Here is a 13,344-nt window from a genome sequence, read left to right on the forward strand (position 1 = left end):
TTGCTTAAACTTTCCGGCTGGGTAAGCTGCAGTGCAGGGCTTCGCGCTTGATTCAGACTAGGGGCGAGTTTCACCCAAAAGAAATACCCTCGAGAGGATGTGCCTCAGTCCCAGGGGAGTGCTGGAAGATTAACTGATACTTTTAATTACTGAGATGATGCATACTGATGAAGCAAAGCCCTAGCAGCCCTTGGCTCAGGGATTATGTCAAAAGGTGTTACAAATCATCAGGATTACTTTGGGGAGCTGCAAGTGACTGAGATAAACAGCAGTAGAATTAAAATCTATTTTAGAGTGGCCTGTGAGAATCAGCCCATCGCCTGTTCTGTGTAGAGCGCAAATACCTGTGGCCCTGGCTGTGCCCTCCGCTTACTCAGCAGCGCTCTCAGACCAAAACATTGAGCCCCTTCGATTCCAGCTAGAGTCAGAGTTTTTTCTTTAACCACGATGGGTAGAAACTGATCTTACTGGAAGGAGCTTTGGATTCCTTCTGACCATCGGGGTTTACTTCCAGGTAGCAGAAAACTGGGTTTGATTTTCTTTCTTTGTAAATCGTGTGTTTAGCTCTTGTAGGTTTGATCTTTAACAGTGTTAAGAATAAAGTCCAAGAGATTCACCATCCGCAGATCCACTGACTGACAGCTGGAGGGGAAAGGCTCATTCTGGTGTTGTGGAAGGCAAATGCTCAAATGTTAATTCTCTGTAACAATATGCAAAATAATTTGGCTGCTGGCTCTTGAGGAGAAAAACCTCCACGTCCTCTCACCTTCTCACTATGGCTCCTTCACGTTTCCAGAGACTTTGCATTTGCTTTTTTGAGTGCCTGATCTGGTTTTGACTATTCGTGAATGCCCGTCCAGACAGTCTCTTTGAGAATGAGATGCTGCCTCCTCCTCCTCGGGGGTTGCTGGAGGATGAGGGGAGGCTGTCGGGGACGAGCTCTCCGTTCCTCCTTCCCCACCCACAAGTGCCCACGCGTCTGCTCTAGGTACAGCACAGGTTGCTCTTCAGGACACCTTCTAGATAGTGTCTGGGTGTAAACAGGGTGTTCGTGCCTGGGCTGTATGCGTGGGATAATATTAACGTAAGAGATGTGACGATACACGGAGGAAACAAGTGTGAAAAGAGTATTTGGGAACACTGAGTGTTGAGACGTGAGGACATAAGGAGCCCAGTTCTCGCAGAAGAAAGATACTGCTCTGTAGGATTGCAGTTCAGACCCACAGCTTGGTCATACATGTAACAACTCTGAAAATGTAAAGAACACCACGGATTGGGGTGTTGGGACTCCCAACGCAGAACAGAGAACAAACTTTCCCAAACTAAATTTTTCTGCGATGCTGTATTTGGTGTTTGATACTTATAACTGCTCGCGTGATGGGGCAGAGGACATACATGGGAACGGGAGATACTTGAGAAAAATATAAATTGTGACAGCTGCCAGAGAAGCTTATTTAGAGGATGTTGGGCTGGCTTATAAAAACAGCCTATATTCCTTGTGGACAGCTGCATTCCCAAGTGGAATTCCTTTGTTGGCCCCCAAACAATGGTGGGAAATGTGTTCAGAGCCCCAGCGTGGGGCAGGCGAGGGTACCGAGTGCTGCTGTTTTCCGAGGCGGCGGTTGGTGTCCTCTTCGTCAGCGGTCTTCAGAGCAGACAGCAAAGCCTGACCTGAGAGCAGCGAGGCTATAAACAGCAGTTCCACAGAAAATGACTTGTGGGAGGATATTTTAGGCCCTTCAGTGTCTCCACATGGCGATGCTTGAGAAGTTGTGCATATTAAGCAAGTGTGTTTATGGATTAGCTACTGTTTTCAGACTGCTCTCTTACATGCTTTTCTTCTGCGCAAGCAAGGCTTCGCTGGGTGATCGTTGTTATCCCTATTTTATCCTGAGAGATGGTACTGGTGGTGGTGCTTTACTGGTATAAAACCTACCAACTGGGTTTTTTCCTAGTCATAAGCCTGTTCAACGTGCCAAGCCAGGGATGGCAGAGCCCTGCCGGAGGCAAGGGGGTGGCTGGGGGTCCTGTGAGCTGTGCCGGTGGGAGAGGGCACGAGGAGTTTGTGACCCAGGAACCGGCAGCGTTTATGTGACGGGCAGCGGCAGCAGCCCAGCGTGCAGATCACAGCACGCTCTCTTGCTCTTTTCACAGATGTGGATGGCAAGCCGTGACATTAACAGGGGTGTAGTACAAAAATTATCAGATTTCCCAGCTGAATGCTCTGTGCGTTAGGATGTGATTTGTATGTAGGTGTGTTTTCTTCTCTTCCATTGATTGGAGAGTTTAAAAACAAGAAAAAAGCTAAACTTTTTTCTCAGCTCGCTATTTGGAATTGGTTGCAGCTTTCCCATTCTTCTCTGCCTCATTGCACTGTTGCTGATAGGAGAGATGGTGTCGGGGAGGAAATGAAAAAGCAGGTTTTCAGGTACAGAAGACGCTGTGCTCTTCATGGGCTCGGTAAGGAGCTCTCCTGCTTTTACACCAAAGAGTAGGTAAATTCTGTGCTTTTTCTCCTTCCCCCTGTGACTGCGGTGGGGGAGGGACCAGAGCAGCTACAGCTGGAACGGAGGGACGGCGAGCTCTCCACCGTGTGCCTTTCTAGCACGTAAAGCACTTTGCAGAGGTGGCCGTGGATTTTTTTTACCTTCAGAGGGAACCTGGTGAGCCGGGGCAGGAGGACAAAATCTGATGTATTTAAGCAGGGGCAGTGCAGAGAGAGCAGACACCGGTAAACGCAATCCTGTGTGGCTCTGCTAAGCACTGTACATTTAAGGCTAAGTTCAGTTCCCCCTGAACTCCTTGGGGTCCAAGACTTACGGCAAAGTGTCACCTGTAAGATATTTAAATGCTGACCTCCTCAGCTGCTGGGTGCTGTTAGCCCATAAAGGTGTTTTAGTGTTACAGTTGGAGTTAGTGTCATCCTCACTGCTCCGCAAAGGAGAAGGTTGAAGCTCTGAGCCGGCTTCAGAAATGCATTACCCGACCACTAAAAACCTGCGCTGTTTTAGCAGGGTTAGTGCCCTCGCAGCGTGCGGGAGACTGGACGGGGGTTGGCACATCTCGGGGGGGGGGTCAACAGCGAGAGACAAGTGCTCTTGGGAAGTTATTTAGCATTTACAGCCAGGGAAGGGAAGCGCTCGCAGGGGCATTTCCCTGCCTTTCCCCCCCGCCTTTGCCTCCTCGCAGGTAAAAACTCTCTCTTGCCCCCCAGAGTTCCGCTGCTTTACGTGCAAAAAGCAGGAACGGGAGGGAGAAAGGAGGTCGGGGAGGAGCGAGCGCTGGGGCTCTGCGGGGCTGGACGGGAAAGCGGAGCCGGTGCCCGCCGCGGCGGCAGCCCGGGAGGAGGCGATGGGGGGGCCGGGCGCGCCGGGATGCCGCCGGCCGCTTGCGCAAAAGGGGTCTTTCCCAGGGGCTGGGGCTTATAAAGGTGCTGCCCGGCCAGGGGAGAGGCGCGGTGCGGTGCGGTAAGGGTCGGGGATGCGGGCAGGGTGGGGGGGAGCCGCTCCCGAGGGATGGGATGGGATGGGATGGGATGGGGAGGGAGGCCTCGGCTTCTGCTCCACCATCTCGCCCCCTTCTGCCCCCTCCTTGGCCGCAGCTGCTGCTGTGGGTCCCGCCCGGGCTGGGGGGTGATTTTCCTCCCCCACCCCCCCCCGAAAGCTTACTCATATCGGGGCGATGGGTGCGTCAGGAGCACGGTCGGTCGCAGCCTTCCACCGGTAAACCGGTGCTATAAGAGTCTGCTGCTGTCCCCGGGCTGGGGAGAACCGGCATCTCCCTTGGAGGAAGGACTGTCTGAAAAGCAAAGGGGAAAACTCAGCTTTTCCTAACAGTCCTTACCCGCTTCTCTCTCTCTCTGCTCTAAAGCCGGACAGCCGGATCGGCACTGCTGCTACAGAGGAACTCTAACCCAGCCGCTGTCCTCAGAGCCAGCGCCAGCCTCTGAGGAACTCTCTCTGTCTCCCCAGGTTTGTGATCGCAGCGCTCGGAAGCCCTCGGTGCTATGTTATCCTGCCACATGCCAAATTTAAGGCATCCATCCAAGGTAAGGTACCATCTGCTCTTAAGGTTGGGTACGTGTGCTTTTAAAGGAAAGATAAACAAGACTTGGGGATTCTCCAGTCCTATACTGAGGTTCTGGGTTTCCAAAACAGTTTAGAGTTCCTATGGAGCACGCTATGCATTTGCTAGTTTAGAGAACTTCCCTTCTGTTTCCTGATCTGCAAAGTTCTTACCCCAAATGGTGGGGAACTGACTGCAGTGAAAAGAAGAGGAGGATGTGCTGGACCTGCTTTCAGTACTGAAAGAGGGAAATAGGGTTGCGAAGGCACCACAAAGTGGGTTTGAGAAGCGTCGATTGGGAAGGATGCTTTGTCACCCTGGATGGCAAGCGGAGGGTGATGGGGAGGCACGTGGGGGGCAGCGCCTGGTCCCCGGTACCACCATTGCTTCACCCCTGGGGCTGGGGAGAGCATGAAGTGGGAAAATAATTTCTTGCATCTACAACAGTAACGAATTCTGTAACGCAGCAGCCCTGTTTGCTGCTTCTGCCTCTGCGAGAGGACGAGCTAAGGGCTCTTTGTGCTGTCCTTGCTGTAGTGGATGTTTGCCCCTCTCCTCCTTTTCCTGGCTGAGCTCGACTGCAGCGCCCAACCCACTTACCAATGGAAAGATGCTGTGACGAACGAGAAGCTCACCTGCCAGCAGTGCCCGCCGGGGACCTTCGTGGCACAGCACTGCACCAGGGACAGACAGACGGTGTGCGAACCCTGCCCGGATTTGCACTACACGCAGTACTGGAACTACCTGGAGAAGTGCCGGTACTGTAACGTCATCTGCGAGGAGAAGCAGGTGGAGGTGCAGCAGTGCAATTCCACTCACAACCGTGTCTGTCAGTGCCGGGAGGGCTACTACTCGGAGATGGAGTTCTGCATCAGGCACTCCAAGTGCCCACCAGGCTCCGGCGTAGAGAAACCAGGTAAGTACCCTAGCCAGGTGGCTGCGGCAGGGGTCTGCGTGCTCCTGAGGCTCTTGTCGCATCCCGAAATCTCCGCTGGAGCTAAAAATCACAGAGAAACACAGCGGCCAATGATTGCCCATAGCCTGACCTACTCCCTTTTTACTCACCAGCGCAGTGCCAGCCTTGCTGGTGTGTGAAACTGCTCCTGGCTTCTTTTCCAGGGAGTGGTTGGTCTGGTTTTTCCCCAGCTTTTGCTTTGAAAGCCTTTTAAATCCCCCAACACCATGCTTAGGTGGGACATGCCAGTCCTGGTTACCCGCTTCACCTGCCGCAACAGGCAGAACCTGTTGATTCACCCAGAGATTTACCCATTCCTGGCGCAGCAGCTCGCCCTGCCCGGGCTCTCGGCAGGTGGAAGGGTCTGAGGGGCTCCTGCTTCTCTGCCAGCTCCCTTCTCCTTGCAGTCAGGTAGCCAGAGCACTAATTATCTGGACTGAAACAGACTGCTAATGATGCAAGGACACATTCACCAGCATGAATGTGTGTAGCTCTGGGGCTGAGTTTTGTGGGTTTTATTGAGCAACTGGGAGAGGGTGTATTCAAAACATGAAATGGCTGCATGGACAGGTTCCAAAACTATTAAATCAGCCTTGTTTCGATTCATGAGTCCGAGACTTTGTCCCCTGGTGAGACGTAAGTCACGAAAGATTTTAGGGGCATTGTTTTTGCATTGTTTTCCCATTGTTTCCCCAGCGCAAATTCGCCTGGTCCCTTAGTTGCCCCCATTTGTACACGTGCATACTTTCTAAAAATACAAATTGCCTATGAGCTGGTTTCCCTCTCACTCTCCCTTGAATCACCAAGGACTGGGCTCTGTCTGGAAACCACAGCTGGGTATAATAAAACAGCGTGGGCAGCATCAGCAAAAACAGCATTATCTTGCTTCATGCTTTGAAGCGTGGAGGCTTTTGAAGTCCTTCCATGCACGGCACAGAAAAGCTCCAGGCTCACAGGCCAGAGGAGAAATACCTGTTGTCTTTAGCTGATGCTTATGGCTGAGGTTCGGGGTTTAATTTTTCTATAGGATGTGACTGTTAGAAAATGCGGTTAATGCACCAAAAGCTGAACTAGGTCTCTAAGCAATGCGGGGAAGCCCTTTGAAAGTAAACATCAAATTTGGCTGGAGAGCTGGCTGTAGGACTGAGGAGCCATGCGAGCAAGCTGGGACATTTGAGGAGAAGCTCATTTTTTGTTGTTATTATTTATTTTTTATAAATGGCTTCTTGTGCGGGGAATGATGGCACCCCAGAGACCTGAACCCCACAGCAAGGACCGAGCATCCAGCGTGGGTGGGCAGAGCCCCGGGGTTGTCAGCGCTTGTGGCTGGATGGGGACGATGTCCGCGGCTGCAGGGCTGGAGGCAGACCTCGCTGGCTTTCGGGTTGGATGGGTCCTTCGATCCGTGTGCGGAATCTCTGGGGATGCGGGCTTTTTTTGGCTTTCCCATTTGCAAATACTGACTCAGGTGTTGGGGTTATCGGCTGGGCTGGCTAGGACTTCTCCTGGTAAAGCCAAAGCTATGGCCTGAAGTGGGTTGCAACAAGGCAGAAACCTTGTTCTTAACTACATATATGAAGAGGAGATGAAAAGGGGTGTGAAATTTGCTGCCATCAGGGCCATTCCCTCTTCTCCCAAGGAACGTGCAAGACACCCTGGTGCAATCTTGCTCACGTGGCACCATCCCTGTGAAACGGCGGTGGGTCTGGCCCGGAGCCTGGGTGGGAAACTGCAGCGCTGCAGAAGCGAGCAGAGCTTTCACCTTCTCGGCAACTTTTACTTTCACTTGGCCAGGAGCCTCCTGACTCTGCTGTGAATCAAAGGGCTGGTTTGGCACTCAGCTTACCCATCGTCCCAGCTGGCGTCTGCCGCCCAGGACGGGGCCCTTTTCAGTAGCAGATGAGATCTCCTCTTGTGGCTGGAGGCTGGTGACAATTCATCAGCACGTGCCAAACGCTTCGGCCTGGGACATGACTGGGGAACTGCTGTTTGCCCTACAAGAGGACACGAGATGCCCAGGGGAGCTGCAAGCAATGATCATTTCCAAAACGTCACCCTGGTGCTCGAATGGTGTCTGGCACTCTTTGCTCTGCCGGCATCGTCCCCAGCTCCTGCCCCTGCTCCTTTGCCAGCTTATCACCCCAGGCTAAGGGTCCCCTTGCCTCCCCACGTGCAGGTACCCCCTTCGAGAACACCCAGTGCCGCGCCTGCCCTCGTGGCTTCTTCTCTTCCTCCAACTCCAGCACCAAACCGTGCCAGCCGCACCAAGACTGCGAGCAGCAGGGGAAGGTGACCAACGTGCAGGGCAACCAGTACCACGACACGCTCTGCACCTCCTGCACACTGGGGAGAAGCAACAGCACGCAGGGACCAGGTGAGCTGCCGTGGCTCTGCGGGCTGCGGGGGGGACGCCGGGACCACGATGCTGCCGGGGCGAGAGTGAACTTGCTGGTGACTTTTTCCTACTTAGATGGAAAATGAGGTGAAGCAGCTTGTAAATGTAGGAAGTGATCTGTAATTAATAGTAATTATGGATAAAATATAGACTGTCTGCCTTTCTTCCCCTCCAGGGTCGGTCCCATAGGGCAAAGGCAGGGTGCAGGGCTTAAGCAACAGCCTCTGCTCAGCCAGAGCCCGTGCAGGCTCCTTGCTCAGCGAGAACAAAGAGCTGGCAGTGAAATCCTGCCCGTTCTTACCGGGGACTGTGATAAGGGGTTGCTGGGACACGAGGACAGTTTTGGCAGCTGTTCGGCTGTACCTGATTGATAGCTCGCGGTGATAACTGGTGGCTGGCGGTCATGTAAACAGACGCGGTGTGAAGGGCTGTGCCACCCAGCTCGGGTCCTGGCGCGCCTCCTGCGCTCGCTTCTCCCGGGCTTTCAGCCTGTTTTCCAGGAAGCTTTTATTGTGGCCGCAACCTTGTCTCGTGCAGGTTAAACGGAGCAGAGTCCATGGTTCGTTGGAGCTGAGCGTAGGGTGGCTTTTGACCCGTTAGGTGAAAAAGTAGAGACGTGGTGTCAACTGTGTCACCGCGGTGGTGCAAACGTAGCGCTGAGCCTCAGTGGAGGCTGAAGGTTGGGCAGGAGCCACCAGCAGGCACGGATCATAGAATACCAGGTTGGAAGGGACCTCGAGGATCATCTGGTCCGACCTTTCTTGGCAAAAGCAGAGGGCAAAGGAGCGGAGGAGAGCAATGGGCTGGCTCTGGGGGTGCTTTGTAACGTGCACCCCATCAAGTTAGGGCATGAGAAAGGGACTGAAAACCATCTCAAGGGCCTGATGTCAGTCGAGGTGAGGCAGGCAGCCGTTTCAAACCACCCGCTCTGCCCTGAGCATCCAGCCAAGATACATGGGAGACAAATTCAACGTGACTGATCTGGGTGGTAGTAAACCTGCACCCTTAAACTTCCAAAAAAAAAAAAAAAAAAAAAATCAATCATAGAGCTATAGAACAGCCCAGGCTGGAAGGGACTTTGAAAGTTCTTCTGGTGCAACCTTTCATGGGAAAGGGAGCCTGGATAAGAATATCCAGCACCATGTCCAGCCACATCCTGAAAACCTCCAGCGATAGGGACTCCACCGCATCCCTGCAGAGGTTGTTCCAGTATAAAAAAAAGTCTTTCTTCCATCAAGATAAAGCTTGATAGAAGAGCTTCAAAGAAATCTTCTCCTCCGCGGTGACGGAGCAAGGAGACTGATCGCCCCAGCAGCACGTGAGAGAAGCTCTTGCCTTTCCATCCTCTCCTGGCACTGCCAACGCAGGGCATTTCTCCTTACGAAGCCTGACTCATGCCACAAGCTCCTTGCCAGGAGCGTGATCCCGCCGGAGAGAGGAGATGGAAAGCTCTGTCATCAGCGGGATGCGGTCCCAGGGATGGGGGGGGGGGGTGGTCAGGTGAGGGCTGCGTCAGCAGCACATGTGCTGCCGCTTGTTAGGCAACGGCACCCGCGGCCAGACCGGCCTTTCAGCTATTTATAGAGCTAGAGGATGCCCGTGAGCAATGGGAACCGAGGAGTATTTTTAACTCTGGTTCATCATGATTTCACTCTGGAGGCACACGGGCACCTGCCTTCCTCCCTGCTGCAACGGCAGTCGCAATTCAATATAAACCCTGAGTTTGCAGGAGAGGCAGAGTCTGGGCAAGGGAGCTCGACCCACCCCGCTATCACCAGCGAAACCGTTCTCAGTTTACAATGGCACAAAACTGGGCTAGTCTCTCCCTGATTGAGTAATCATTTGTCTTCGGTCTCTTGAAAGTTCGTTCTGATTTCGTTCCTTACACTGGACAAGCTCCAGTGGTGCTTTAGCCAGCTGGGACTGGGTCTGTCCCAAAGCCCCAATCTGGGCTGCACTTGGGGCTGGTCCTGTCCCAAGATGTAAAAAATCTGCATGGGAGAACAGAAACTTTCAGGAAAAATAACATGTGTAAATACTTACTGCAGTTACTTCAGATTCCTCTGGAGTTTCACTCTTTCCCTATTCCATGGCAGGGAGGAGCATGGAAAAGGTATATTTACTTTTTTCAAAATTACAGGAACTTTTACACATTGTTTTCTAACTGCCCTGTATATGATGGGCTGCTGCTGGGAAATCCAGCCTGTGGCGAGGGCCGGGCTCAGCCTTCCAGGACAATTAGCTAGCAGAGATGGGCCTTGGCCAGTTAATGATGCAGTATTTGGTGCTTTTCTCCTTCTTCCTTCTAACCTCATTTTTTCTACTTGCAAAATGCTTATTCTGACCCGCATGTTCCACCACCCGCGTGCCAGCAGCACGAGCCGGCTGCCCTCCCTCTTGCCCCTTTGATTTAGGCAAAGGATGAGCCTGCTGCAAGCCAGATGCTGCTGCATCCTCGGGCAGGGACCCGCGCCCTGCCTGGGCACCCGCGTGCGTGGGCAGAGGCGGGCAGGCGGTCCCCAGCTCGCGTTCATGGATGTACGTGGCCGTGTGAGCTAAAATACCCTCTCGAATCTGGAAGATGGGTTGTGAGACGCAGATGTCCTGGCAGGGCTCGCTGGGCTGGGACCCCTGGTCCGAGCCGCGGCTGGAGAGCGGAGCCCAGGTGAGGACAACGTCACAGAATCATAGAATGGTTTGGGTTGGAAGGGACCTTTCAAGGTCATCTAATCCAACCCCCCCCTGCCATGAGCAGGGACAGCTTCCACTAGATCAGGTTGCTCAGGGCCCCATCCAACCTGACCTGGAATGTTTCCAGGGTTGGGGCATCAACCATCTCTCTGGGCAGATGTCCCACCGAGAGGCTCGGTAGGGCTGTGACCTGCTCTCCCCGTGTCCCACAGTCCCCTTCCCTTTAACCTCCGGGTGTTTTTCTCCCACCAGCTCTAGGAGATGACGACTGCGAGCAAGCCATGATAGACTTTGTGGCGTACCAGAACATCCCCATCAGAAAGCTGAAGCGCCTGCAGCAAATCCTGGAGGGTTCGCCGAGGAAGCAGGCGCTGGGGACCAGGGCGGCCATGCAGGAGAAGTTCAGGGCTTTCCTCATCCACCTCAAAGAGGGGCACTACGAGGTCACCAAGGAGCTGCTGGACGCGCTGCGAGCTGCCAAGCTCCACTCCGTCGAGGAGAAGGTCCGCGAGCGCTTCCTCCTGTCCTGAGAACACGAACTGAACTTTACGGGTGGTTTTTGGTTTGATTTTTCTTCTGTGGCTTCGTTAATTTATTAATCTTCCCAAACCTAACTTGAAATGCAGCACTAGAGATGAGTGATGGGTCAGAGTTAAACCGTGCTGTGGCAGCTGCAGCGGGTCCCGCTCTGCGTGCGGCTGCAACGCTGCTTCCAGGATGGGATGCTGTGAGCGGCAACATCCCTGCGCCCGCAGCCGGTGCAGCTCCTGGGGGCTCCCTGGGTGCTGGCCCCTGATTTTTCCAGCACTCAGCAAGCGTCAATATTTTATCAGAAGAGAAACATGTGGCCAGGGTTGTTTTTTCTGGGGAAGAACCCAGCTCCCCCTCTTTAGAAAACTGGCTTTGTTTTAAACTGCGTGGTTTTGGTTTTGTTGGGGTGTTTTTTCAGTTATTTAACAGTATTCCCCACAGAGGATTCACTTGCATTTGTTTGTCATGCTTTGTTTTGGGAAAGGAGTTTAATGCTGAGACTGGTCTCAGTCTCAGTACCAGTAACTGCTGTCACTGGTACAGCCAGCTTTAAATTTATTTCTAAACTACCTGTTTTTATACTGTGTGTGGGATGTTTTCTAGAGAAAGAAACCGAAGAAGTTATTTTTATTATACAATTCTCTGTCACTAGAGTCCTTTCCTAGTCTTATTTGGAGGAGAGAGGTGGTGTTGCGAGTCCCAGACCATCCTCTTCTGACTCCGCTTACCCTTGCTCGCTTTTTGCCCGTGCTTCACCCCAAGATCACACGACATCAGCCATCCACACGACACAACAGCCCACCAAAACCAGCCTCCGTGAGCCACGGCAAGGCTGCACGGGGGATGTAGCCTGTCTGCATTGGGATTTGCCACCGGTGCGGCCAGGGCGAAGCTCACATCCCTTGGGTGAACCCAACCTTGTCACCTTGAGCCCCAGGTCTGTCCCCAGAGTCAACCAGACCCTGTGGCGTGCGAAGAGGCACTTAATCAGTCAAGAGCTGTGTCTTGGGGCATTTATGCTGACTGCAGGCGGGGTTTTTTTTTTAAGCTTTGCAGATGTCACTTAGGGAAGTCAACAAGGATGACCCTCTCAGGCATCTTTCAGCCTGTAGCAATGACGACACACAGCCTACATGTTCTGCCTTGAATGAGTTTGACTTTTTTATAGCTCTTTTTTAGCTGAGTTGTTGCCAGGAATAGTTTGTGGTTCAAAAGATGAATATTTTCCTGCAGCTAGGAGCTGTCAAAAGCCCTCTGAAACATGTGCTATGTGGAAGCGTCCCCACACTTCCCCCACGGGAGGAAGGCTGACATAACCGAGCACACGAGGGGATTTTAACCTCCCCTTGCTGCCCGCAGACACGTCCCGGGCTCTTCCTGCTGCAACAACAAGTTTTTCACCCATGGCAGGCTGGATGAACGGGGCTGGTGCTGGGGGCAGCGCTTGCTTTTTTGCGGCTCCTCGTAGCTCCGGAGTCCCTGGGTGTCTGCTCGCATCTGCCTGGTGCTGCAGACTGGCAACTGGGGACCCCAGACTGGCAACTGGGGATCCCAGACTGGCAACCAGCTCACCCTGGTTTTGGGCTCTGGGGATGAAGAAGTTCAGTGATCCTGACATTACCCTGGGTCAGTTCAGCCAGAGACAAAGAGAAGCAAACGGCTGAAACGCAGCAGAGGGGACCCCTCGCTCGCACCGCTGCATTGAGCCAGGACTGATCCTGGCAATCCCCTCGCAGCTTTGTCGAGCCTGGCCTTGAAATCCTACAAAAGAGGCTGTGCAAGGGACCGTAGCTCCCCTTTCCAATGCTCAGTTATCACCACGTCTAATCTCTGCCCCGCTGAGCTGCTTTATTCCAGTGGGCTGCAGCTCAGTCCCCAAGCGTGACTTACTCCGAGTCCCTCGGCTGTAGCGAAGTGCCGATGGCACGGTCCAAGAGCAGCTAGGGCAGGAGACGAGGAGGGTTTCCATCAGAGTCCCGTGAGAAATGAAGCGCTGCTGCAGCGCGGTGCTTTTCTCCGAGGCAGAGGGCAAGGCAGGACACCCGGCGCTGATGGGTTGAAGGCTGGAGCAGCCGGAGCCTCCGGTATTGGCCACGGCTCCTCGAGGGATTCCTGTCCTGCTGCATTGCAGTTAGTCCTGACTCAGCACTAAGGATTCAGCGTCCTTGGTCTAACAGAAAACAGGAGTTGGAGGGTGGTTAGTGTAGGAACTGCCTCCGGTTCTTTGCCCACACCACTCTGGCTTCTTCAAATATGTATTTACCATGAGAGATGGGGGGGGTGAGGGAAAGAAAATTAGAATATTATTGGTGAGAAGCTGGTAATCATTATCTTGGATGCTGGTTTAGTCGGGTGATTTTTCCAGAAAAAGAGGTGCCTTTTCTGCATACTTTTTAGGATACAAGACCTCAGTCCTGAGATGGAAGTGCCCATGGGGCACTGTGGCTGAGCTCGGTGTCTTGGGACACCTCGTGTTGTCCTTGGGGCTTGTTGCCCTTCTCACCAACAAGGCAAAATCCGGGGTGCGGGCTGGAGGCTTCCATCCGCTGCGCAGCGAGCCAGAAGGCAGCCAGCTCGGGTCCCCGGGCTCCCGGTTTAGGTCCCACCGCTGTGACTCCGAGGGGTCAAACACCCTTACGTGTAGGTGGTGCAGGAGAGAGGAGAGCCGCACGGCTTCTTCCCGTCCTCGTCTCCCGAGAAACGTTGC

At 53.4% G+C, this 13,344-nt stretch overlaps 1 protein-coding gene across 9 annotated transcripts; it reads left to right on the forward strand.

Annotated features, from left to right (window-relative positions):
• The first annotated feature begins 2,409 nt into the window (after positions 1-2,409).
• On the forward strand, positions 2,410-11,285 carry TNFRSF6B (TNF receptor superfamily member 6b). 9 transcript variants are annotated; one of them, XM_030010472.1, is made up of 5 exons: positions 2,410-2,428; positions 3,972-4,048; positions 4,603-4,981; positions 7,197-7,394; positions 10,359-11,285. In XM_030010472.1, exons 2-5 carry the CDS (start codon positions 4,007-4,009, stop codon positions 10,634-10,636), a joined length of 897 nt encoding a protein of 298 aa, XP_029866332.1. In that variant the 5' UTR covers positions 2,410-2,428; positions 3,972-4,006; the 3' UTR covers positions 10,637-11,285. The 9 variants fall into 9 exon arrangements, with proteins under 9 accessions (XP_029866332.1, XP_029866331.1, XP_029866328.1 ...); XM_030010471.2 differs by lacking the exon at positions 2,410-2,428 and adding an exon at positions 2,743-2,765; XM_030010468.2 differs by lacking the exon at positions 2,410-2,428 and adding an exon at positions 3,169-3,189 and having other exon boundaries at positions 3,871-4,048.
• Positions 11,286-13,344: the final 2,059 nt, after the last annotated feature.

The sequence above is a fragment of the Aquila chrysaetos genome, chromosome 3, assembly GCF_900496995.4.
Source record: "Aquila chrysaetos chrysaetos chromosome 3, bAquChr1.4, whole genome shotgun sequence".
Taxonomy (NCBI): domain Eukaryota; kingdom Metazoa; phylum Chordata; class Aves; order Accipitriformes; family Accipitridae; genus Aquila; species Aquila chrysaetos.